This window comes from Ranitomeya imitator, chromosome 5, assembly GCF_032444005.1.
Source record: "Ranitomeya imitator isolate aRanImi1 chromosome 5, aRanImi1.pri, whole genome shotgun sequence".
Classification (NCBI taxonomy): Eukaryota; Metazoa; Chordata; class Amphibia; order Anura; family Dendrobatidae; genus Ranitomeya; species Ranitomeya imitator.
In genome coordinates, this window is record NC_091286.1 from 494,801,810 (window position 1) to 494,826,100 (window position 24,291).

At 43.2% G+C, this 24,291-nt stretch overlaps 1 protein-coding gene across 2 annotated transcripts in view; it reads right to left on the reverse strand.

Annotated features, from left to right (window-relative positions):
- Positions 1–24,291, reverse strand: part of SMC4 (structural maintenance of chromosomes 4) — a 164,155-nt gene that overhangs the window by 136,699 nt on the left and 3,165 nt on the right. For both annotated transcript variants that reach the window (XM_069727413.1, XM_069727414.1), the window contains exons 2-5: positions 23,322–23,469; positions 22,665–22,843; positions 22,261–22,452; positions 21,525–21,701 (exon numbers count right to left, since the gene is read on the reverse strand). In XM_069727413.1, the coding sequence (XP_069583514.1) occupies positions 21,525–21,701; positions 22,261–22,452; positions 22,665–22,843; positions 23,322–23,457 (684 nt within the window). In that variant the 5' untranslated portion in view covers positions 23,458–23,469. The remainder of the gene's footprint in view (positions 1–21,524; positions 21,702–22,260; positions 22,453–22,664; positions 22,844–23,321; positions 23,470–24,291) is intronic.

Below are 24,291 nucleotides of genomic sequence, written 5' to 3' on the forward strand. Positions count from 1 at the left end.
TTCAGTAGGACTATCAGCTGTGTATCCACCAGACTTCTGCACAACACAACTGATGGTCCCAACACTATTTATAAGGCAAGAAATCCCACTTATTAAACCGGACAGGGCACACCTGTGAAGTGAAAACCATTCCCGTGACTACCTCTTGAAGCTCATCAAGAGAATGCCAAGAGTGTGCAAAGCAGTCATCAAAGCAAAAGGTGGCTACTTTGAAAAATCTAGAATATAAGACATAATTTCAGTTTGTCACGGATCCCTTCTCCGTGGTGTCACTTTTTCGTCACGTGCCTGCTCTCACATGTGACTTGGGGTTGTGCCTGCAAGGGTTAATCTATCTCCCCACTCAGGCCAGCATTCAACCTCTGTCCTATGCTGTAATGGGAGCATAAATCACACACCGACCCAGGCCACACACCTGCTCATAGACGCTGCCACCACTCACCGAATACACGGGCGGTGAGTCCCGGAACTAATAACACTAATCATGTCTATCACTCATAAGGCTCACACACCTTAGGCTATGGATTCTTTTAGAACATTCAAGGTTCAACTTGTTAAAGTTTTATACTTTAATAACAAAAGGTTCAATGCTTACAATAAGAAAAAGGTATAAAAATATGATAAAAAGACATACAACTTATGCAAAACAGTATAAAATAAAGCGGATAACTTACAGAAATTATCTAACTGGTAGTTGCTTTCTGCTCACTGAGGGAAGGACGAATGTAGACTGGATCACACCAGCTTCTCATGCTGCCCCCATCATGTGAACACAATTCTCTGTCTGCAGCCTAAATTTATAACTTTGGTCTGAGGTCAGGTTTCTAGACCGGCCCCCCAGGTTAATATCATAATTGCGGTTTGTTTGATTGGGCACGGCCGCTCTACTAATGAATATATATTATTTTCCTCTGGAGACACTTGCGAGATGGTTCCCAGGAAAAGCTAACCTCAGCCGCAATTAGCATCTCCCCTCCAAGCACTAGGAGGTGTCAAGTGTTCCTTTCTTCTTGGCCCTAGCCAATTTCTACTAGTCCCAAGGAAGTACCTATTAACACCCTAGGTGCGACTTGCCTTCAGGACAGATGTTACATTAGCACTAGTCAGACATATAACCCTAGACATATGTCACTACACACATTTCACCACACAGTTGTTTCACACTTTTTTGTTGTATATAATTCCACATGTGTTAATTCATAGTTTTGATACCTTCAGTGTGAATGTACAATCTTCATAGTGATGAAAATACAGAAAAATCTTTAAATGAGAAGGTGTGTCCAAACTTTAGGTCGTGAGTGAGTGTGAGTGTGTGTGTGTTTGTGAGAGAGAGAGACCCTTCCCAGGGTCTGTTTATTGGATGTACTCAATCTAAACCCTATATTTTATATGGACATTGAGGCAGGCTGTATGCTTTCTGCCAGCTAAAATGAGTAAGTAATGTTCAGAGAAATGTCATCCCCTTAACCCACAAGATGGTTTGAACATTAATGACCGGGCCAATTTTTACAATTCTGAACACTGTCCCTTTATGAGGTAACTCGAACGCTACAATGGATCCCGGTGATTCTGAGAATGTTTTCTTGTGACATATTGTACTTTATGATAGCGGTAAAATTTCTCCGATATGACTGATTTAATTGTGGGGGGGAAAAAAATTGTGAAAATTAGCAAATTTTCAAACTTTGAATTTTCATGCCCTTGAATAACAGATATGTCACAAAAAATATTTAAGTGACATTTTCCCACAGCACAATTTTGGAACCCAAATATTTTTTTGACAGGACGTTATAAGGGTTATAAGTTGATCAGCGATTTCTCATTTTTACACTTTTTTTGGGACATCACATTTTAGGTCACTTTGAGGGGTCTATATGATAGAAGATACCCATAAGTGACACCATTATAAAAACTGCACCCCTTAATGTGTTCAAAACCATATTCGAGAAGTTTATTAACCCTTCAGGTGTTTCACAGGAATTTTTGGAATGTTTAAAAAAATAAATATGCGATTTCACTTTTTTCACACAAAAAATGTACTTCAGATCCATTTTTTATTTTATTTTAAGGGTAGCAGGAGAAATTGCACAACAACTTTTGGAGACCAATTTCTCCTGAGTACGCCGATACTCCATAAGTGGGGGCAAACCACAGTTTGGGCGCATGGCAGAGCTCGGAAGGGAAAGAGCAGTTTGACTTTAATGCAAAATTGGCTGGAATTGAGGCAGGACACCCCCCGATGTGGGGGGTTTCCACTGTTTAGGCACAAGTGACAATTTTGGAAACCAGACCCCACTCCCCCCCCCCCCAGGAATGGATCTAGATGTGTGGTGAGCACTTTGATCCGCCAGGTGTCAGCTATTCAGACCCAAAACTCTTTTTTTTTTTTACCTTTTTGATTTTATTTTCTACAACTAAGGGACGACGGATCCTTTCAAGGCTCAGATCTCCCCGTACCATCAACACGAGAGCAAGGAAAGTGTTGCCTTTCCGTATCCTCTCCTGCGACGTGCCACACCTGAGCTGATTCTTTTGGGGCGACGAGTCCCTTCAAGGGCACCGATCTCCCCACACCGTGAACGGACGAGCACATGGAGTGTCGCCTCCACGTACCCTCTTCTGCAGCCAGGCCCAATGCCGGACAACTGGCCCTGTCCACCCGAGTGCTTAAACACCGTGGATGTACAGAGGCCCCTCTCTTTGGCGTCCGAGCAGCCCCCATTGTCTCACCACTGTTAAAGCGGATGGCACAAGGAGGCGGACGGTTCCTCTCCACCTCCGTAACAAAGGGATGGTGGATCTAGGTTTACCCTTCTATCCCTGCACCGTCCACGCTGCAATACCTGACCTGCAGCAGAACAGTAGAGTGCACTCCTTCCTCGGCGCTGAAACCCAGTCATCCGCAGCGGCTCCGTGCCGAGACGCGCACCGATGGTGAGTGGATCCAGCCAACGATGGGTCTCTACAGTGGGATATTCACATGCTGACAGGCAGCCTCAGCTACTTTCATACATCACATGTATCTATAGATATAACTATCTATAAATATATCTATAGATCGATATAGCCATAGTTATCCATCCATAGATATATCCATAGTTATATCTATAGATATATCTATACATATATCCATAGATATCCATGTATAGATATATAGCTTTATCTATGGATATATCTATAGATATATCCATAGATATATAATAGCGAGGTCTATGTTTCTTAATGAATGTTTAAGAAGAAAAATAAATAAATAACTAAAAAATGGAAAAACATGGCGTGGGCTCCAACGCTATTTTCTGCGTCAGAGGGGGAAAGCAACCGCCGGGGGCCAATATTTGTAGCCTGGGAAGGTGGTAAAACCCATGACCCCCTCCCAGGCTATGAATATCAGCCCGCAGCCTGGGATATGGGGTAATAAGGCGTTAATGTCACCTTGCTATTGTAAGGTGACATTAAGCCAGGTTAATAATGGAGAGGCGTCAATAAGACGCCTATCCATTATTAATCCTAGAGTAGTGAAAGAGTTAAAAAAATAATAATAAATAAATAAATAAAGACACAGCCCGAAAAAAGCATTTTAATATTCTTAATTTAACCATACTTACTATACTCGACCGCCTGTAAAAAAAAAAAAAAAAAAATAAAAATAAACAGTTTACTCCTTGTCCGACGCAGTCCAATTAATAACGAGTGTCCCACGACGATCTCCCCTATAGAATAGTGACATCGGGTAACGTCACTGCTCTATAGGCCTCCAGTGACACACTGACAGGAGACAATGGCTCCTGCTGTGTATCACTGAGGTTACCGGAGTTCAGGGTTTCACTTTATGGCATTGCTGCATGGGAACTTTCTCACACAGCAGTGCTACAAGTGAGACTAGGGACTATTTTTTTTACAATGGCGGAGGAATACAGTGCGGAAGGATACCTTCCATCATTGTATTCCTGGTGCCCCTGAAGAGCGGTCGCATCAGCTGATGCTGCTGCTCTCCAAGGGAGATCGTCGTGGGACACTCGTTTTAATTGGATATCTGCGGATCAGGGGAGTATAGTGTTTATTATTTTAATATTTTTTACAGGTGACACTGGCTTCAGGGATCAAAGTGATAAGGTGATGGTGAGTATGTAATCTATGTTATTTATGCGTAGTGTTATGGGTAGTGTTATGCTGTATGTTCTGTTGTATTATATGTTGTACTAGATGGTGGCCCGATTCTAACGCATCGGGTATTCTAGAATATGCATGTCCACATAGCATACTGCCTAGCCACGCAGCATATTGCCCAGCCACGCAGCATACTGCCCAGCCACGCAGAATATTGCCCAGCCACGCAGAATATTGCCCAGCTACGTAGTATACAGCACAGAGCCACATAGTATATTGCACAGCGAAGTAGTATACAGCACAGAGCCACGTAGTATATTGCCCAGTTATGTAGTATATTGGCCAGTCACGTAGTATATTGCCCAGCTATGTAGTATATTGCCCAGCCAGGTTTGTCACAGGTAAAAAAAAAAAAAAACATATACTCACCTTTCCGAGGGAGCCCTTGTAGTCCATGGTAGCTTCCGGTCCCAGGGTTGGTATTAGCGCAGGACCTGTGATGACTTCGCGGTCACATGACCGTGACGTCATGGCAGGTCCTTCTGCCACCGGAACCTGCAACGGAAGATAGCGGCCGGCGCGAGCTGCTACAGAGGGCGAGTATAGCAGGTTTTTTTTTATTATTATTATTATTTTTAGCATTACATTTTTTTACTATTGATGCTGCATAGGCAGCGTCAATAGTAAAAAGTTGGGGACACACAAGGTTAATAGCGGCGGTAACGGAGTGCGTTACCCGCGGCATAACGCGGTCCGTTACCGCCGGCATTAACCCTGTGTTAGCGGTGACCAGAGGGGAGTATGCGGGCGACAGGCACTGACTGCGGGGAGCAAGGAGCGGCCATTTTCTTCCGGACTGTGAACGTCGCTAATTGGTCGCGGCAGCCATGACAGGCAGCTGGCGAGACCAATCAGCAAATGAATAACCGTGACAGAAGGACAGACAGACAGACGGAAGTGACCCTTAGACAATTATATAGTAGATGTTCTGTTGTATGTTCTGTTATATGTTGTATGTTTGTGTTTTGTTTTATTACATTCAACACATTAGCTAGATGATGGGACTACTACTGTCCCATCATTGGCTAATGTGTCAATCACTGTCATTGTAGCAGGCATAGCCCGATGGGACTTGTAGTCACATCGGACGATGCCTGCGCGCACACACACACAAAGACACAAAGACCCCCGAGAGGCCCGCACAGACCGACTCCACCTCCCCCCCTGCAGGCCCGCACAGACCGAGCCCCCCCCTGCAGGCCCGCACAGACACCCCCCCCCCCCCCACCCACCCCGGCAGGCCAGCACAGTCAGGACCCCCCCCCCCCCCCCCCCCTGACAGGCCCGCACAGGCCCCCCCCCCCAGACAGGCCCGCACAGACCCCCCCGTACGCACAGTCTCTGCCCACACTCCCCCCTCCCAAACTGCAATGTTTTCACCCGCAGCTAAACCGCACATCTTTTTTACATCTGCGGTTTTGCTGCGGATGTGCCCGGCTCAATGCAAGTCAATGGGTGCAGAAACGCTGTAGATCCGCACAAAGAATTGACATGCTGCGGAAAAACCAACGCTGCGTTTCCGCGCGTTTTTTCCCACAGCATGTGCACTGCAGATTTGGTTTTCCATAGGTTTACATGGTACAAAAACGCCGCGAATCCGCAGTAGAAACCGTAACATGTGAACATGGCCTAAAGGGAACCTGCCAGCAGGATTGTGCACAGTAACCTGCACACACTTTCAGGTCGGCAATGTTATACTGATTAAAATGATAACTTGATTGATAAAATCCGCCTTGTGGTTGTTCTTTAACCCCTTTCTGACATTGGACGTAATGTTCCGTCCATGTGACCTGGGCCTATTTGACCATGGACGGAATATTACATTTTTTTTTTCTAAATGCAACCGAAGTCGCGGTGATCGCATTAAATTTGTGCGGTGTGACCGCGCTGTGCTCTGCCTAGGATCAGAGTTGTAAGAGCACTGATCCTAGGCTATTGCCTGGCAACGCCAGCATCACCAGGGCCAGCTCTGATTGGTACGATCGATATCATCGATCGCACCAATAATAGGGCACAGCAGCGGTGTGACCGCCCTGAAGCTCCTCACAGTAGCTGAGGATTTCTGCACATCGATCACTCTACAGGATCTGCGCTCTGCTGAGCCTTGTGGTGCCACAGAAGCCTGTGAAACCACAATCGCTGCTGAAGAAAGAACAAAGAACAGAAAAGAAAGACAAGACAGACAAGAAGTGTAAGTGTTTTGATACCTGCCCCATCTCTCCTCATCCATTCCAATCCCCCTCTTTTTACCCCCTCCATGCGAATATCCAGTAGCCGCCAAGCTTTGATTAGTGACGCAGTTCACTCATCAGAGCTCGTGCCTGCAATTTTACACTTTTGTTCCCACTGACTTTCCCTGGCTGCTGCTTTTTTTCTTTCAGTTGTTTCTTTTCAAACAAAAAAGTTTACACCAAGCACTCTCTCACACAAACAATTAAAGTACTGACACAATCACCACATACTAAAAAACAAACAAAAACACATCCCATTCTTAACCCATTCTTCCCAAAAGCGCTATTCAGTGGACGAGGCATATGTTTTCCTTGCCTGCAACACCGATAGAGAGGGAGAGGATCCCACATTTCTTTATTTTTCAGATTCGTCCTCATCTTCCTCTTCAGGTGCTGCTGTACCGCCACACAAGCATCCCAGGACAGAAGATGAACCAGCGCCCCCCCCATTACTGGCCCCGTATGGACCTCGCTCCACCTTCCCCCCCCACCCCCCCCCTCCCTGGAAATTATGAGCTACTAATTCCTGATTTTGAGGTAAAATCAGGAATCAAGTTTGACACCACTGGCCTAACAGAACTAGACTTTTTCAAAATCTTTTTCTCTGAGGAGTTTGTTAACCTCATGGTGGACCAAACGAATTTGTATATGTAACACCTGCAGTGGGAACTGTCAGGGCAGCTACTGGTATACTGGGACTTACAGACACTAAGAAGAGCTTTGCAGCTGCTGTTAGACAGGAACCTACAGACATTAGCAGATTTTCCCCTGAGCTGCAGTGGACTACCATTCCCACGGATTCTGGTTTCAGTCAGATGACACAGCCTGGATTGGATGAGGAGGGACTTTGAGGGAGGAGCTGAGCAGAAAGTGAAAGCAAAAGATCAGAGAAAGAAGTGCACGTGGCAACTTGCTGTGAGAGACTGAGCTAGGCAGATTTGCATCCCTCTACGCTGCAGTGTTGTTGTCCCCTCGGATATACCCGCGCTGTTGGAGAGAGCGCGGCTTGTTTTTACCCTCTGAAGCAAGCTACATCAAGAACTTGGAGAGTTCTGCCGGCACTCCCACCTTATAAAGGACTGAATCCGGCTGCTCCCAGCTGGTGTCCAGAGACCCATCTGACCGTTGGAGATACGCTGTGAGTGCCCTTCTGAGACTTGTGGTTCTACCAGTGCTATTTACAGTAAGTACATTACAGCCCAGACTACTGCCATTAGTATTCATCTAAGTGCACCAACTGTTCCAATTTGCGCCCCAACATCCGCGGCAACTGGGCCCCAAAGGTTGGACTGAGTTAAACCAGAGGAGACGGAAAAAAAACCCTGCTACGTTATACTTGCAGTGTTGAAGTAGAATTAGAGTGTGAGGTATATATGACTTAGACAGAGCACAGTTACTTGTATTGCATGTTATTTTAAATCCATCTCATTTATGCTGCATAGCAATAAACCTGTTAAACTGTTTTACTCCTGATCCCTGTGAGCGTGTACTGAGTGTGGCTGGGGCTTCCTGAGTCAGCCCCTGGCAGAAGAGAATAGTCCTTCTGCAGTCCCAGAGAGAGAGAGCTCCAATCAAGATACGGGTGGAGGCACTGCACCCTGGAGAGGTGAGACCCCCCATAACATCCAGTGTACCATGGTAGCCCAAAAGGGGTGTTACATATACGAAACAATTTTTGGCACAAAACCTCGATTCATCATTTTTTAACTGGTCTCTTGTAGATTTAGTTGAATTGATGGGGCCTGGTCCTTCACATGGGTATCCTGAAGAAGCCAGAACTTCGGCAATACTGGAGTTTTGATGTTTTATACAACATTCCAGAGTTCCGAATGGTCATGGCCCGGATGCGTTTTGAGGCCATCCACAAATTGCTGTATTATAGTGTACCGATAATGCACGGTGTCCTCCCCGAGATGACCCCATTCAAAGTTCAGCCGGTCATCGACCACTTCAATAAAAATTTCGCTGAAGTGTACGTGCCCCAAAGGGACATCTGCGTGGATAAGTGCTTAATTCATTTCAAGGGGAGGCTCAAATTCCATTAGTAGCTGCCCAGTTAGAGGGCCAGGTATGGAATTAAACTCTAAGCTGTGTGAAAGTACCTCAGGATACACGCACAGGTTTAGAGTTTATGAAGGGAAAGACACCCGGATAGAACCCCCTGAAAGCCCCCCCTTCCCCCGTCCTGAGAGTGAGTGGGAAAATTGTGTGGGATTTGGTGCACCCATTGCTGGATCAAGGTTATCACCTAAACGTGGATAACTTTTATACCAGTATCCCACCCTTCAAATCCCTCTCTGCACGAGGTACCGCACCGAGCAGTACAGAGGTCTCCCGGAAACGCTAATTGGGCAGATACTCAGAAGGGGTGACAGCAGAGCCCAATGTAGTGACCAACTTCTGGTGGTCAAGTACAAGAGGGGTGTCTTTCTTGACCACCATACATGGTGATGGCAGCACCCACGGCACTATACGAGGTACCACTGCACAGGTCTGCAAACCAGACTGTGTACTGGGGTACAACAAAAACCATGGGGTGGGGGCGTTGATCTCTCTGATCAACTCCTCCAGCCGTACAGTGCTTTGAGAAAGACCAAGGTGTGGTACAAGAAGCTGGCCGTGCACATCGTACATATGGCAATGCTCAATGCTTTCCTGCTGTCACGATGTGCAGGCCAGACCGATATATCGTACCTTCAGTTCCAGGAGATAGTGATCAAGACCTTGATTTATGGAGATCGGGAAGGAGTGGGCCCCAGTACTTCCGGAACTGAGAACTGAAGGTGCCTGTATCGTACCAGGTCAACATTTCCTGGGGGAGGTCCCTCAAAGTGGGGGGAAAAAAACAAAAAACAAAAAAGTGTCGAGTGTGTTACAAAAGGGGAATACACAAGGACAAAAATCCGCAGAGGACCAGAATACGTGTGCACATACCGTACCCTAACCCTACCCCTAACTCCAACCTTAGTGGAAAAAAAAAATAAATTCTTTATTTTATTATTGTCCCTACCTATGGGGGACAAAGGGGGGGGGTCATTTCCTTTTTTTTGTATTTTGATCACTGTGAGGTTTTATCACAGTGATCAAAATTCACATTGGAACGAATCTGCCAGCCGGCAGATTCGGCGGGCGCACTGCGAATGCGCCCGCCATTTTGGAACATGGCGGCGCCCAGGAAAGAAGACGGACCCCGGGAGGCTAGGTAAGTATAAGGGGGGGGGGGGGGGGGGGGGTGCGGGGACGATCAGGGCACGGGGGGGTTGGATCGGTGTGCGGGCGGGTGGATCGGTGTGCAGGGGGGGTGGATTGGAGCACGGGGGGTGGGATTGGAGCACGGGGGGAGCGGAGCACAGGACGGAGGGGAGCGGACCACAGATCGGAGGGCTGGGGGGGGGGTTGATCGGTGGGGTGGGGGCAAAAAAGTGTTTCCAGCCATGGCCGATGATATTGCAGCACCGGCCATGGCTGGATTGTAATACTTCACCAGTTTTTTAGGTGAAATATTACAAATCGCTCTGATTGGCAGTTTCACTTTCAACAGCCAATCAGAGCGATCGTAGCCACCCTTGAAATAAACTACCACTCCCCCTGTCCCTGCAGGCCGGGTGAAATGGGAGTTAACCCTTTCACCGGATCTGCAGGGACGCGATCATTCTGTGACACAGCATATGCGTCACAGGTCGGATTGGCACAGACTTTCATGACGCATACGCTGTGTCACAGGTCGGGAAGGGGTTAAAGGGCATTGCCACTGTTTAGGCAGGCATACATCTAAATAGGATTCTTGTGGATCTAGCTTCCAAAATGGGGTCACTTGTGGCGGGTTTCTACTGTTTAGATACATCAGGGGCTCTGCAAATGCAACGTGAAGCCTGCAAACCAATCCATCTAAGTCTGCATTCCAAATGGCTCTCCTTCCCTTCCGAGCTCTGCCATGTGCCCAAACAGTGGTTTACCCCCACACACGGGGTATCAGCGTACTCAGGAGAAATTGCACAACAACTTTTGGGGTCCAATTTGTCCTGTTACCCTTGGGAAAATAAAAAATTTGGGGCGAAAAGATCATTTTTTTAGTGAAAAAAATATGTTTTTTTTTTTTTACAGCTCTACATTATAAACTTCTGTAACACACTTGGAGGTTCTAAGGCTAGGGTCACATTGCGTTAGCAGCAGCCCGTTCAGCACATACGCTAATGGGCTGCTGCTAGCGCAAGTGCCAGCCCTACATCATGCTAGCGCAGATGGAGCTTCTGCTAGCTCCATCTGCGCTAGTGGTGACGGACCCGGAAATGCTGCAGCCAGCGTCTCGGGTCCGTCACTCAATGACGGCGCATCACTAGCGCACGCCCATTCTGGGCGTGTGCTAGGCGATGCGTCCGACACTGCATTCAATGGCGGCGTTAACGGAGTACGTTACACCGCGTTATGCCGCTGTGTAACGTACTCCGTTTAACGTTGCCCCTAAACGCAATGTGAACCTAGCCTAAGTGCCCACCACACATCTAGATAAGTTCCTTAGGGGGTCCTCTTTCCAAAATGGTGTCACTTGTGGGGGGTTTCCAATGTTTAGGCACATCAGAGGCTTTCCAAACACGACATGGTGTCCGATCTCAATTCCAGCAAATTTGACATTGAAAAGTCAAATGGCGCTCCTTCCCTTCTGAGCTCTGCCATGCGACCAAACAGTGGTTTACCCCCATATATGGGGTATTGGCGTACTCAGGACAAATTGTACAACGACTTTTGTGGTCCAATTTCTCCTGTTACCCTTGGTAAAATAAAACAAATTGGATCTGAAGTAAAAATTGTGTGAAAAAAAGTTAAATGTTTAATTTGTTTTAAACATTCCAAAAATTCCTGTGAAGCACCAGAAGGGTTAATAAACTTTTTGAATGTGGTTTTGAGTACCTTGAGGGGTGCAGTTTTTAGAATGGTGTCACTTTTGGGCATTTTCTGTCATATAGACCCATTAAAGTCACTTCAAGTGTGAGGTAGTCCCTAAAAAAATTGGTTTTACAAATTTTGTTGTAAAAATGAGAAATCGCTGGTCAATTTTTAACCCTTATAACTTCCTAACAAAAAAAATTATGTTTCCAAAATTGTGTTAATGTAAAGCAGACATGTGGGTAATGTTATTTATTAACTATTTTGTATGATATGACTAATTTAAGGGCATAAAAACTAAAAGTTTTAAAATTGCAAAATTCTCGCAAGATTTCCATTATTTTCACAAATAAACGCAAGTCAAATCGAAGAAATTTTACCACTATCATAAAATACAATATGTCACGAGAAAATCTCAGAATCACCAGGATCCATTGAAGTGTTTCAGAGTTATGACCTTATAAAGTGACACTGGTCAGAATTTAAAAAAAATGGCCTGGTCAGGAAGTTGAAAACAGGCTTCAGGGTGAAGGGGTTAATGTGCTAACCACCCTTGGTGGTAAAGGGGGTTAATTTTTATTTTCAGTTTTGAGTTAATGATATCCTCGTGCCCTAAGGTGGGCCTGGAGGGGGTCTGCATTTGGCATTCATAATGCAGACTCCCGACAGGTTACTGACTGATCCCTCACTGACCTGCCCCCCTAGTTTGCATAATGAATATCTGTATATACACACAAAAAAAATATAAAAAAATAAAAAAAAACTTCTGCAGGCAGGTGCCAGCCATGATCACATGGTTAATGGGTCAATAATACATTGTATTCATGTTATTCAGCTTGGATGGAAAAAATAAAAAAAATAAACATTTGAAAATGGAGCCTGCCACGCCTGCTCAGTAGCTGCAATAGGTGTCTCTATCTGTGATCTGATAGCTACTACTGCACATGTGACGGCAGTGCCATCTTACTGGAGAAGAAAAAAAAATCCTAAGTACATACAGATATTCTTTATGCAAACTAGGGGGCAGGTCAGTGAGGGATCAGTAACCTGTCAGCAATCAGAACTATGAATATCTAGTCAGAGCCCCACATACAGACCTGCCTTAGAGCAGGAGCATGTCACTAGCACAAAACTGAAAAGATTAACCCCTTTACCCCTAAGGGTGGTTTGCACGTTAATGACCGGGCCAATTTTTACAATTCTGACCACTGTCCCTTTATGAGGTTATAACTCTAGAATGCTTCAACGGATCCCAGCGATTCTGACACTGTTTTCTCGTGACATATTGTACTTCATGATAGTGGTAAAAATTCTTTGATAGTACCTGCGTTTATTTGTGAAAAAAACGGAAATTTGGCGAAAATTATGAAAATTTCGCAATTTTCCAACTTTGAATTTTTATGCAATTAAATCACAGACATATGTCACACAAAATACTGAATAACTAACATTTCCCACATGTCTACTTTACACCAGCACAATTTTGGAACCAAAATTTTTTTTTGTTAGGGAGTTATAAGGGTTAAAAGTTGACCAGCAATTTCTCGTTTTTACAACACCATTTTTTTTTTTTTTTAGGGACCACATCTCATTTGAAGTCATTTTGAGGGGTCTATATGATAGAAAATACCCAAGTGTGACACCATTCTAAAAACTGCACCCCTCAAGGTGCTCAAAACCATATTTATGAAGTTTATTAACCCTTCTGGTGCTTCACAGGAATTTTTGGAATGTTTAAAGAAAAATGAACATTTAACTTTTTTTCACAAAAAATTTAATTCAGCTCCAATTTGTTTTATTTTACCAAGGGTAACAGGAGAAAATGGACCCCAAAAGTTGTTGTACAATTTGTCCGGAGTACACCGATACCCCATATGTGGGGGTAAACCACTGTTTGGGCGCATGGGAGAGCTCGGAAGGGAAGGAGCGCCGTTTGACTTTTCAATGCAAAATGGAAAGCAATTGAGATGGGATGCCATGTTGCGTTTGGAGAGCCACTGATGTGCCTAAACATTGAAACCCCCCACAAGTGACACCATTTTAGAAAGTACACCCCCTAAGGAACTTATCTAGATGTGTTTTGAGCGCTTTGACCCACCAAGGGCTTCACAGAAGATTATAACGCAGAGCCGTAAAAATAAAACAAAAATTTTTTCCCACAAAAATTATTTTTTTTAGCCCCCAGTTTTGCATTTTCCCGAGGGTAACAGGAGAAATTGGACCCCAAAATTTGTTGCCCAATTTGTCCTGAGTGCGATGATACACCATATGTGGGGGGAACCACTGTTTGGGTGCACGGGAGGGCACGGAAGGAGCGCCATTTGGAATGCAGACTTAGATGGAATGGTCTGCAGGTGTCACATTGCGTTTGCAGAGCCTCTAATGTACCTAAACAGTAGAAACCCCCACAAGTGACACCATTTTGGAAAGTAGACCCCCTAAGGAACTTATCTAGATGTGTTGTGAGAGCTTTGAACCCTCAAGTGTTTCACTACAGTTTGTAACGCAGAGCCGTGAAAATAAATAAAAAAAACTTTCCATCAAAAATTATTTTTTAGCCCCCAGTTTTGTATTTTCCCGGGGGTAAGAGGAGAAATTCGACCCCAAAAGTTGTTGTCCTATTTGTCCTGAGTACGCTGATACTGCATATGTTGGGGTAAACCCCTGTTTGGGCGCACGGGAGAGCTCGAAAGGGAAGGAGCACTGTTTTACTTTTTCAACGCAGAATTGGCTGGAATTGAGATCGGACGCCATGTCGCGTTTGGAGAGCCCCTGATGTGCCTAAACAGTGGAAACCCCCCAATTATAACTGAAACCCTAATCCAAACACACCCCTAACCCTAATCACACCCCTAACCCTAATCCCAACCCTATTCCCAACTGTAAATGTAATCTAAACCCTAACCGTAACTTTAGCCCCAACCCTAACCCTAACTTTAGCCCCAACCCTAACTGTAGCCCTAACCCTAACGGGAAAATGGAAATAAATACATTTTTTTTTAATTTTTCCCTAAGGGGGTGATGAAGGGGGGTTTGATTTACTTTTATAGCGGGTTTTTTGGCGGATTTTTATGATTGGCAGCCGTCACACACTGAAAGACGCTTTTTATTGCAAAAAATATTTTTTGCGTTACCACATTTTGGGAGCTATAATTTTTCCACATTTTGGTCCACAGAGTCATGTGAGGTCTGTTTTTTTGCGGGACGAGTTGACGTTTTTATTGGTAACATTTTCGGGCACGTGACATTTTTTGATCGCTTTTTATTCCGATTTTTGTGAAGCAGAATGACCAAAAACCAGCTATTCATGAATTTCTTTTGGGGGAGGCGTTTATACCATTCCGCGTTTGGTAAAATTGATAAAGCAATTTTATTCTTCGGGTCAGTACGATTACAGCGATACCTCATTTATATCATTTTTTTATGTTTTGGCGCTTTTATACGATAAAAACTATTTTATAGAAAAAATTATTTTTGCATCGCTTTATTCTCAGGACTATAACTTTTTTATTTTTTTGCTGATGATGCTGTATGGCGGCTCGTTTTTTGCGGGACAAGATGACGTTTTCAGCGGTACCATGGTTATTTATATCTGTCTTTTTGATCGCGTGTTATTTCACTTTTTGTTCGGCGGTATGATAATAAAGCGTTGTTTTTTGCCTCTTTTCTTACGGTGTTTACTGAAGGGGTTAACTAGTGGGCCAGTTTTATAGGTCGGGCCGTTACGGACGCGGCGATACTAAATATGTGTACTTTTATTGTTTGGTTTTTTATATTTAGATAAAGAAATGTATTTATGGGAATATTTTTTTTTTTTTTCATTATTTAGGAATATTTTTTTTATTTTTTATTTTTACACATTTGGAAAAAATATTTTTTTTACTTTTTTACTTTGTCCCATGGGGGGACATCACAGATCGGTGATCTGACAATTTGCACAGCACTCTGTCAGATCACCGATCTGACTTACAGCACTGCAGGCTTCACAGTGCCTGCTCTGAGCAGGCTCTGTGAAGCCACCTCCCTCCCTCGAGGGACCCGGATGCCGCGGCCATCTTGGATCCGGGTCTGGAGCAGGGAGGGAGGTAGAGAGACCCTCGCAGCAACACGATCACATCGCGTTGCTGCGGGAGGCTCAGGGAAGCCCGCAGGGAGCCCCCTCCCTGCGCGATGCTTCCCTGTACCGCCGGCACATCGCGATCATGTTTGATCGCGGTGTGCCGGGGCTTAATGTGCCGGGAGCGGTCCGTGACGGATGTCAGCTGCGATAGGCCGGGAGCGCGGCCGATCGCGTATGACGTACTATCCCGTCGGTGGTCATAGGGGCCCACCCCACCTCGACGGGATAGTACGTCTGATGTCAAAGGGGTTAAAGAACAACCATAAGATGGATTTAATCTACCAAGGTATCATTGTAATCAGTATAACGGCGCCGACCTGACACTGTCTGTAGGTTACTGTGCACAATCCTGATGACAGGTTCCCTTTAGCCCCTTACTGACCAACAATACATCTTTTTACTGACTTGATATATAATGGAATAGCATCCCCATACAGGTGACTATCCAGCAGCTATCAGCTGTACACTATAGCTACCAACTTTCGGCATCAGCCAACCATATCCATTAACCCCTTAGTGACGGAGCCAAATTTTTGAAATCTGACCAGTGCCACTTTATGTGGTAATAACTTGAACACTTCAACAAATCCCAGTGATTTTGACATTGTTTTTTCATGCCACATTATACTTTATGATAATGGTAAATTTAGGTTGATATGTTTTGTGTTTATTTATAATAAATATCAGAAATTTGAGAACAATTTAAAAAAATTTGCAATTTTCAAACTTTGAATGACTATCCCTTTAATCCAGACTCATACCATTGCAAAACATTAATAAATAACATTTCCCACATGTTGGCTTTACATTAGCACCATTTATAAAATGTTCTTTTATTTTTTTTTTTTTAGCATTTTAGGAGTTTTCAAAAATGTAGCAGTAACTTCATTTTTTCAAGGAAATTTAGAAAATTTATTTTTTTACAGACTTATCCATGTTTGGAGTGACTTTAGGGGTCCCATATATTGGGAAACCCCAAAAAGTGATACCATTTTAGAAACGGCATCCCCTGACATATTGAAAACTGGAATCAGGTAGTTTATTAACCCTTCAGGTGCTTTTCAGGAATTAATGCAAAATGGCATGACAAATGAAAATGTGCATTTTTACCACCTAAATGCCTCTAACTTCTGAACAGATTACTATAGCCGGCAGACTCTAAGGCCGCTATTTGGTCATGAATTGCCATGGCAAACATCAGGACCACAAAATCATGATCTGAGGGTGCCGATGGGGATAAAGAGGGAGAAGCCACAATCTGTTAACCATTTATAATGAAGTAGTCACTATTGACAGCAGCATCTAAGGGGTTACACAGATTTGGACGGTGCAAATACTGATTGTGGCTTATACAGCAAGTTGTCAGCTATAGTGTACAGCTGACAGCTGCTGGATTGTCACCTGTATGGGGATGCTATTCTCTAATATCTCAGGTCAGTTAAAAGACGTATTGGCTGTCATTAAGGGGTTAAGTCCCTTAAACGCTGCTATCAATAGTGACTACAGCATCTAAATGGTTAACAGAGTGGTGGCTTCCCTGAGATCTTGATCATATGTTCCTTGTGTTTTAGAGTCTGCTAGCTACAGTGGCCTGTTCAGAAGTTAACAACATTTAGGTGGTAAAAATAAACTAAACTATTTTACTCCTGTGATGCCACTTTGCATTAATTCCAGAAAAGCACCGGAAGGGTTAATTAACTACCTGAAAGAAACTTTGAATATATTGAGGGGTGCAGTTTTTAAAATGGTATCACATTTGGGGGTTTTCAAAATATAGGACCCCCAAAGTCACTCAAAACAGAACAGGTCCCTATAAAAATTAGTTTTGCAAATTTCCTTGAAAAAAAAAAAAAAAATGACTGCTATATTTTTAAACCTGTTGAAATGCTAAAAATTAAACAATATTTTACATATGGTGCTGCTGTAAAGCAGACAAGAGGGAAACGTTTAATTTTTTTGTGTAGTATGGATTAAAGAGATAATCAAAGTTTGAACATTGCTAATATTTTTTAAAATTGGTCAAATATCGATTTTTTTTTTTTTTTTTTTTATAAACTAAAGCAAAACAACCTAAGTTTACCATTACCATAAAATGTGTGTCACGGGAAAAAAAAAATAAAAAAAAAAATGATGGGATATGTTGAAGCATTTCATAGTTATTACTACATAATGTGACAGGTCAGAATATAAAAAATTAGCCAGGTCATTAAGGGGTTAAAGAGCTTTCTACACAATTGTTGATGGTGTTTTCAAGTCTTTACTAGTGATGAGCGAATATACTCGTTACTCGAGATTTCTCGAGCACGCCCGGGGTCCTCCGAGTATTTTTTTAGTGCTCGGACATTTAGTTTTTCTTGCCGCAGCTGAATGATTTACATCTGTTAAGCCAGCTTAAGTACATGTGGGGATTCCCTAGCAACCAGGCAACCCCCACATGTACTTATGCTGGCTAACAGATGTAAATCATTCAGCTGCGGCAATGAAAACAATCTCCGAGCACTAAAAAATACTCAGAGGACCCGCGAGCATGCTCAAGAAACGAGTATATTTGCTCATCACTAGTCTTTACCTTAAAGAAGCACTCCTATGTCAAATACATTAATATATACTGACTGACCCCTTTCTCACTCAAGGGACAAAAATTCAGAGTTGCTGGTGCCTTGTTCTAACACTCCATTGACTTATATTGTAAGGCTATGTTCACACTAGCAGTATCTGGTCAGTATTTTACACCAGTATTTGTAAGCCACAAGGAGTGGGTGATAAATACAGAAGTGGTGATGTGTTTCTGTTATACTTTTCATTTGAGTGTTTCACTCCTGGTTTAGGCTTACAAATACTGAGGTAAAATACTGAAAGTGTGAACGTGGCTTAAAAGTGACTTCCAGCTCACACACAAACCAACTAAGATCCAGAGAGTTGGCATTTGACTAATTCAAGCGAGAAGACTGAAGCACTGCAGTTAAAATGACCTGGTAACATAGTTTTCCAGATTGTATTATTCTAGTGGCTCTAAAAAATAAAATAAAAAAAATGTTTATACCCGCTCAAACCTCAGTAGCTTCCACCATTACTATGGGCTCTTCGGGTCTTTTATAGTCCTGCAGCAGCACCCACGTGACTGCAGGTGTATGCAAAAGAAAACTAAAAACAAAACCTGACTGGGACCAGTACAGCAAGGGCTTGAACACCACAGACATTTTTTCTTTTCCCTTTTTAAAACCCAACGTTCGTGCACAAAGTTTCTTTTACATGTTGAACAACCTCTTTACTACGACGCAATTGTTAACAAATAATCCTGAGTGTGGACATGCAGGAGGTGGTGGGAAAGGATTGTTAGATTTCTCCAAGAGCGATGGAAAATTGAAGGCAGTAGAGGCAAGGCCAACATACCTAAAACACTTAACCCACTTCCTGAATCCCTTAAGGTTAACCTCATTCATCTTAGAGAGGTGCAACTTTCATTAGCGTTTCACCACAAATTAAGTTGTAAACACCACAAAATATTTCATTTACTTATTTTCATAATTTCCGCTGCGGTAAAGATTTGTTTAATGAAAACAACTACTTATAATTAGAATATATGTCCTAACACTAAGAGAAGCAAACAGTAATTTTTTGCTTTGGGAAAAATAAAAAACAAAAACACCAAGAATTAACTTATATAGCGTAGGCTTCAGTAGAGCATATAGCTAGTTTTCAGTATTATTGTATAGTGGTAGCAGAGCAAATAGGTAACATTAAATAAACAATCCAATTTTCCTTTTAATACAAGTAAAAAAAAAAACCTACAAAAAAAAAAAAAAAACCTGTGAGACATCAGAAAGCAACCTTAACAATGAGGGGTATGGCTAATAATGAAAGTCTTTCCTCCAGTTATTAGTGAATAGGGATGATAATCTAATCAGCCAGCAGTAGCACACTTTACAAAATGAAAGCAAACAACCAACCAGATTGGGTGTAATGCTAACCTGTACAGCACCTCTCATTGCCAAATGTGATCAACTGGATGGTTGCAAAGTGTAAGAAGGAATATATATATAACCTCAGTTCCTTCAGATGATCCATAAGAAATCAGCAGCATATACTAAGTGATTGGACTCGGGTTATCGTTGATATATGCAGCACACTTCGTTTTAGATTTTCTAGCCAGGGATTATAAGGCTGCCGTTACACTAGCAGTATTTGATGAGTATTTTACATCAGTATCTGTAAGCCAAAACCAGGAGTGGGTGATAAATACAGAAGTGGTGCATATGTTTCTATTATACTTTTCCTCTAATTGTTCCACTCCTGGTTTTGGTTTACAAATACTGACGTAAAATACTGACCAAATACTGCTAGTGTGACGGCAGCCTAAGGAGCATTTTCTACTCTATCAGCACTTCAACAACTTTCCAACATGTGAAAATGATCGATATAATGTAATCATGGCAAAAAATGCTAAGCAAGGAAAAGCATAAAGTAGCTGCATCTACTGGCACCACTTGTTGGTATATGAAGATTACAACTAAAACCGTATGCGTGTTTCAAACAAAGCAAAATTCTTAGATAATGTGCATTTTTGTTATATAACCCCCCCCCCCCCCCCCCCCCCAACATTTTTTAGTTCCATTTCATGTAAGAAGCCATTTTTTCAGTTACATTAGTGTATGCTGGGAGTGGTTAGAGTATACCAGTACAAATGGGAAGTGCATGTCTACCCATAAAGTCTAGTGTCTAAACTAAGTGCTGTTAAATTCCCACGTATGAATATTCTTATTACAACGGTAATAGATTGGTTTATTGTGCACAAAAATAGTTTAGCCAGTGCTGCATTATACAACGTTCTATGCAGCATTACCAAGTGTCAGATATTATACATGACATTGGTATAACTACCATAACAAAAAAAATGTATTTACACACATTTCTCTATCAAAGCTTCATATTAATGTCCAACACAAAAAACAAGAGGGCACAATAGTTCCTAGGCATCGGGGAGGCACTTTTAGTACAATAAGATATTTTATAGACTGGATATTTGCCTGTCTCAGCAGGTTGTTGCATGAGAGAATTAAAAAAAAAAAAAAAAAAAGTTTGTCTCCCCCCCCCCACCCCAGTAACAATGCTCTAGTGTCAAAAGGAGGGCAAGTTAAGTTTCTAGTATTTTCTCTTTTATATATATTCATAACCACAAAAGAAGAAATAGAAAAAAAAACATTCCTAACAGATGAAAATAAAAAAAATAAATAAAAAGGACAAAAAAAATCACTAATGTGTTGCAATATTAAAAATAAGTAAATACATCATATCAAATCTAAAATGTAACAATCTTTAAAAACTACACCACAAAACTGGCAACCAGTAACTACTAATACATCACTGAAAACAGGCTAACCAACAGAAATATGAGTAACAGATATTCCACTGAATGCACTTTCATACATAACACAAACAACCCCAACTTAAGCAGCATGGTAGTAGTAGAAGAACTAATGAATAAACACCAAAACTTCAGTACAGACATCAATTCTTCTAGGTACAAGTCATTTCACACAAAACATCAACTGCTGGAGTCGCAAATTCATTAGGAAATGCAGGGATGACCGACTGATTTAAAGACCAGCTAAACAATTATTAAAAAGATAGTTCGGTCAAACCAGAAATCAGGCCAATCCCAGACGAACGGTGGAAGACGCAAATACAATTAAAAAGAATAAAAGTTAAATGTGTGCTATAATACACTTTTTGAAGATATTCTCCCAGGTGAAAAAACAGATTTGATCCCATTACTGAATGATGCAAGTACACGTTCATAACTGATGTCAGATTCTTGCCACGCTAAAGCAGCACAATAATATTGGGGTCCACTATCTTAGCACCCAATATTTACGTGCTGCTAAAGCAGAACAGATTGCAGCATTGTCTCCCACAGGCAGCATGTCACTTTGGAAACACTGGTTACTTTCCATGAAATACTGAAGCAGCAAATAATGATTAGTATCTTTAGTATAAATGCAAATCATGATGTGCTGCTACAGCTTCTCGTGGCTTTCAGGTTCTTCTCTCAGAAAAAAAAACAATATGACACGTAAATCTATTCCACACTCTATCACAGTATGACAATAATATAATATTACCTGAAGAATTAGAAACCTGTTGTGATCCAAATCAATGCCGTGACTTCGGAGTAAAACTCCAACATCCTTAAAAGATTTCTTTTTACCACTAATTTGGTAGGCTGATGAATTATCCTTATAAGCAGTTCTGGCTACATAGAAGTTGCTGTTAGGAATAACTTCAAAGTCATCCCCTTCCTGTCAGAGAGAATAATAAAATATTAGTAAGGTCTGGTCATCTCATAATTTTTATGATGATTGTATCCCAATAAAACGGTCTGGGACAGCAGATATTAATGCAGGGATAACAACTTCACAAAGAAAGGCGATCTGTTACCAACTAACTCCTATTTATTGTGATACGACTTTTTATAAAGAGATACATATATTTATCAACTATAGCAGAAATGGTTAGTGAGGATGCCAGATTCATGCCAGGAGTGGCCAATGCACGAAGTACTCAATATAATACAAGGCATTGGACAATAGAATACAATATCGGCATGCAAACAGGAAGCAAACAAAACAAGAGCTGGGAGAATAAAGGAATAAAAATAGAACGTAAAGTGCAAAGACCGTACATTTACTATTAAAGTAATAACAAAATTATGAAGCAAGGCCGCAATAGAAAATAAGACACTGACAAAGACTGATTACATCACATAGAAAAAAGTAAAACTACAAGCAAAACGGACATTAATTGAATAGTGTGAGATTATTACAAATATGAAAAATAAAGCTGCCAGAAGAGCCTTACCTTGTCTATGATTTTCTGGAAATGTACTTCCACTGTACAACTCTGAATATCTGTATGTTCGTCTGAATTATGGATCAACACTGACAGCTTTTTGGATCTTATTTTTTGTGCTCGATAGCCAAAAACAAAGAGCATGGAGTCAATCACGTTGGATTTTCCACTGCCATTGGGCCCAATAATACAGGAAAAACGCTGGACAAACAAAATCAGCATGTGAGCAGAGATACGCATCTTTATTACATGATATTCTTATGCTCATTATACCTTTTTATAACCAAGTCATCACTCCTTCTGCCAAGGAAACTACTGTGGAGTACAGCAGCATAAAACTAAGTGAATTACATGCAGATGTTTCCGTACACTACATCCTAGGACTGAGAGACCCTACTAATAAGAGCTCTTACCTTATGGAAAGGCCCCAGAATGCGTTCTCCAGCATAGGATTTGAAGTTCTGGTTTACAATATGGGTTATCATGAGACGAGGAGCTCCAGCTTCATTGGTCATCGCTGGAGGTGGGGGAGGAGGGATGCTACTCAGAATCTCCTCTAAACTTCTATTATCCAGCACCTCGTTAGGAGTCTCTAAAACGACAGAAAAAAAAATATGGGGGGGTTCATCCAGTAACTTAATAGACAGCAGCCAAAAGATAGCGGCAGTGCATGGCATCCAGGTTGTACTCATCCTGATGAACGCCCATCCTCTCCTCCCCACACCCCTCCTAGGGGGATTCTGCACAACCAGAAAACTTCTATGGATGACTCCTGTCCCCGATCCACTGACGATAAATCAGATCGTAGCTACCAAGTCAGTAGAAGCCCGAACAATACAGAGTAGACGCAGCAACTTCTATGACAGCCGCGTGCAGCCCAGCAAACGAGCGGTTAATGCCTGCCACTGTCCCGGCGCTGCTCACACAAAGGCGCCCCCTCCGCGGCCAGCGCGTCTCTCCCAAACATCGCGGCCACAGGGCAGGAGGCTGCCGACAGCTCGGTGGTCGCAGGCGACGTAACACGATGGCCAACCATTGCTGATCGCTGTGCTGCTCACTGGCATCCGTACCTTGAGCTGCTGGTCTCCCATCCTCCGCAGGGGCTTCTGCCTCAGGAGCAGGCAGGGCTGTGCCACTCTCATCCAGGGCCCTTTCTGTGGGCTGCTTGGCCGCAGCTGTGGACGATTTGGTCTTTTTCGGTGGCATGATGAGGGTGATCTGAGGCCAAAAGACAAGGCAAATCACCACAGAAACATTACACCTGTTATACACCACAAGTGTTGTAGTCCTCCCCAACATCAGACTATATCTATCTATCTATAGATAGATAGCTCAGACCTGTTATACATGATAGGAGCTATAGTCCTTTCCATCCTCTACAAGTGGCTGCTGAATATGTTGGCGCCATAGTAATATGTACAAAATTACACATGATAACAGATGGTAGTGCCTTTACTGAGCTTCCTCAGCTGAACAAACCTACCTCACATCACCATACGCAGCGACCCCCCCACACCACATCACCATACGCAGCGACCCCCCCACACCACATCACCATACGCAGCGACCCCCCCACACCACATCACCATACGCAGCGACCCCCCCACACCACATCACCATACGCAGCGACCCCCCCCCACACCACATCACCATACGCAGCGACCCCCCCCCACACCACATCACCATACGCAGCGACCCCCCCCCCACATCACCATACGCAGCGACCCCCCCACACCACATCACCATACGCAGCGACCCCCCCACACCACATCACCATACGCAGCGACCCCCCCACACCACATCACCATACGCAGCGACCCCCCCACACCACATCACCATACGCAGCGACCCTCCCACACCACATCACCATACGCAGCGACCCCCCCACACCACATCACCATACGCAGCGACCCCCCCCACACCACATCACCATACGCAGCGACCCCCCCACATCACCATACGCAGCGACCCCCCCCACATCACCATACGCAGCGACCCCCCCACCACATCACCATACGCAGCGACCCCCCCACCACATCA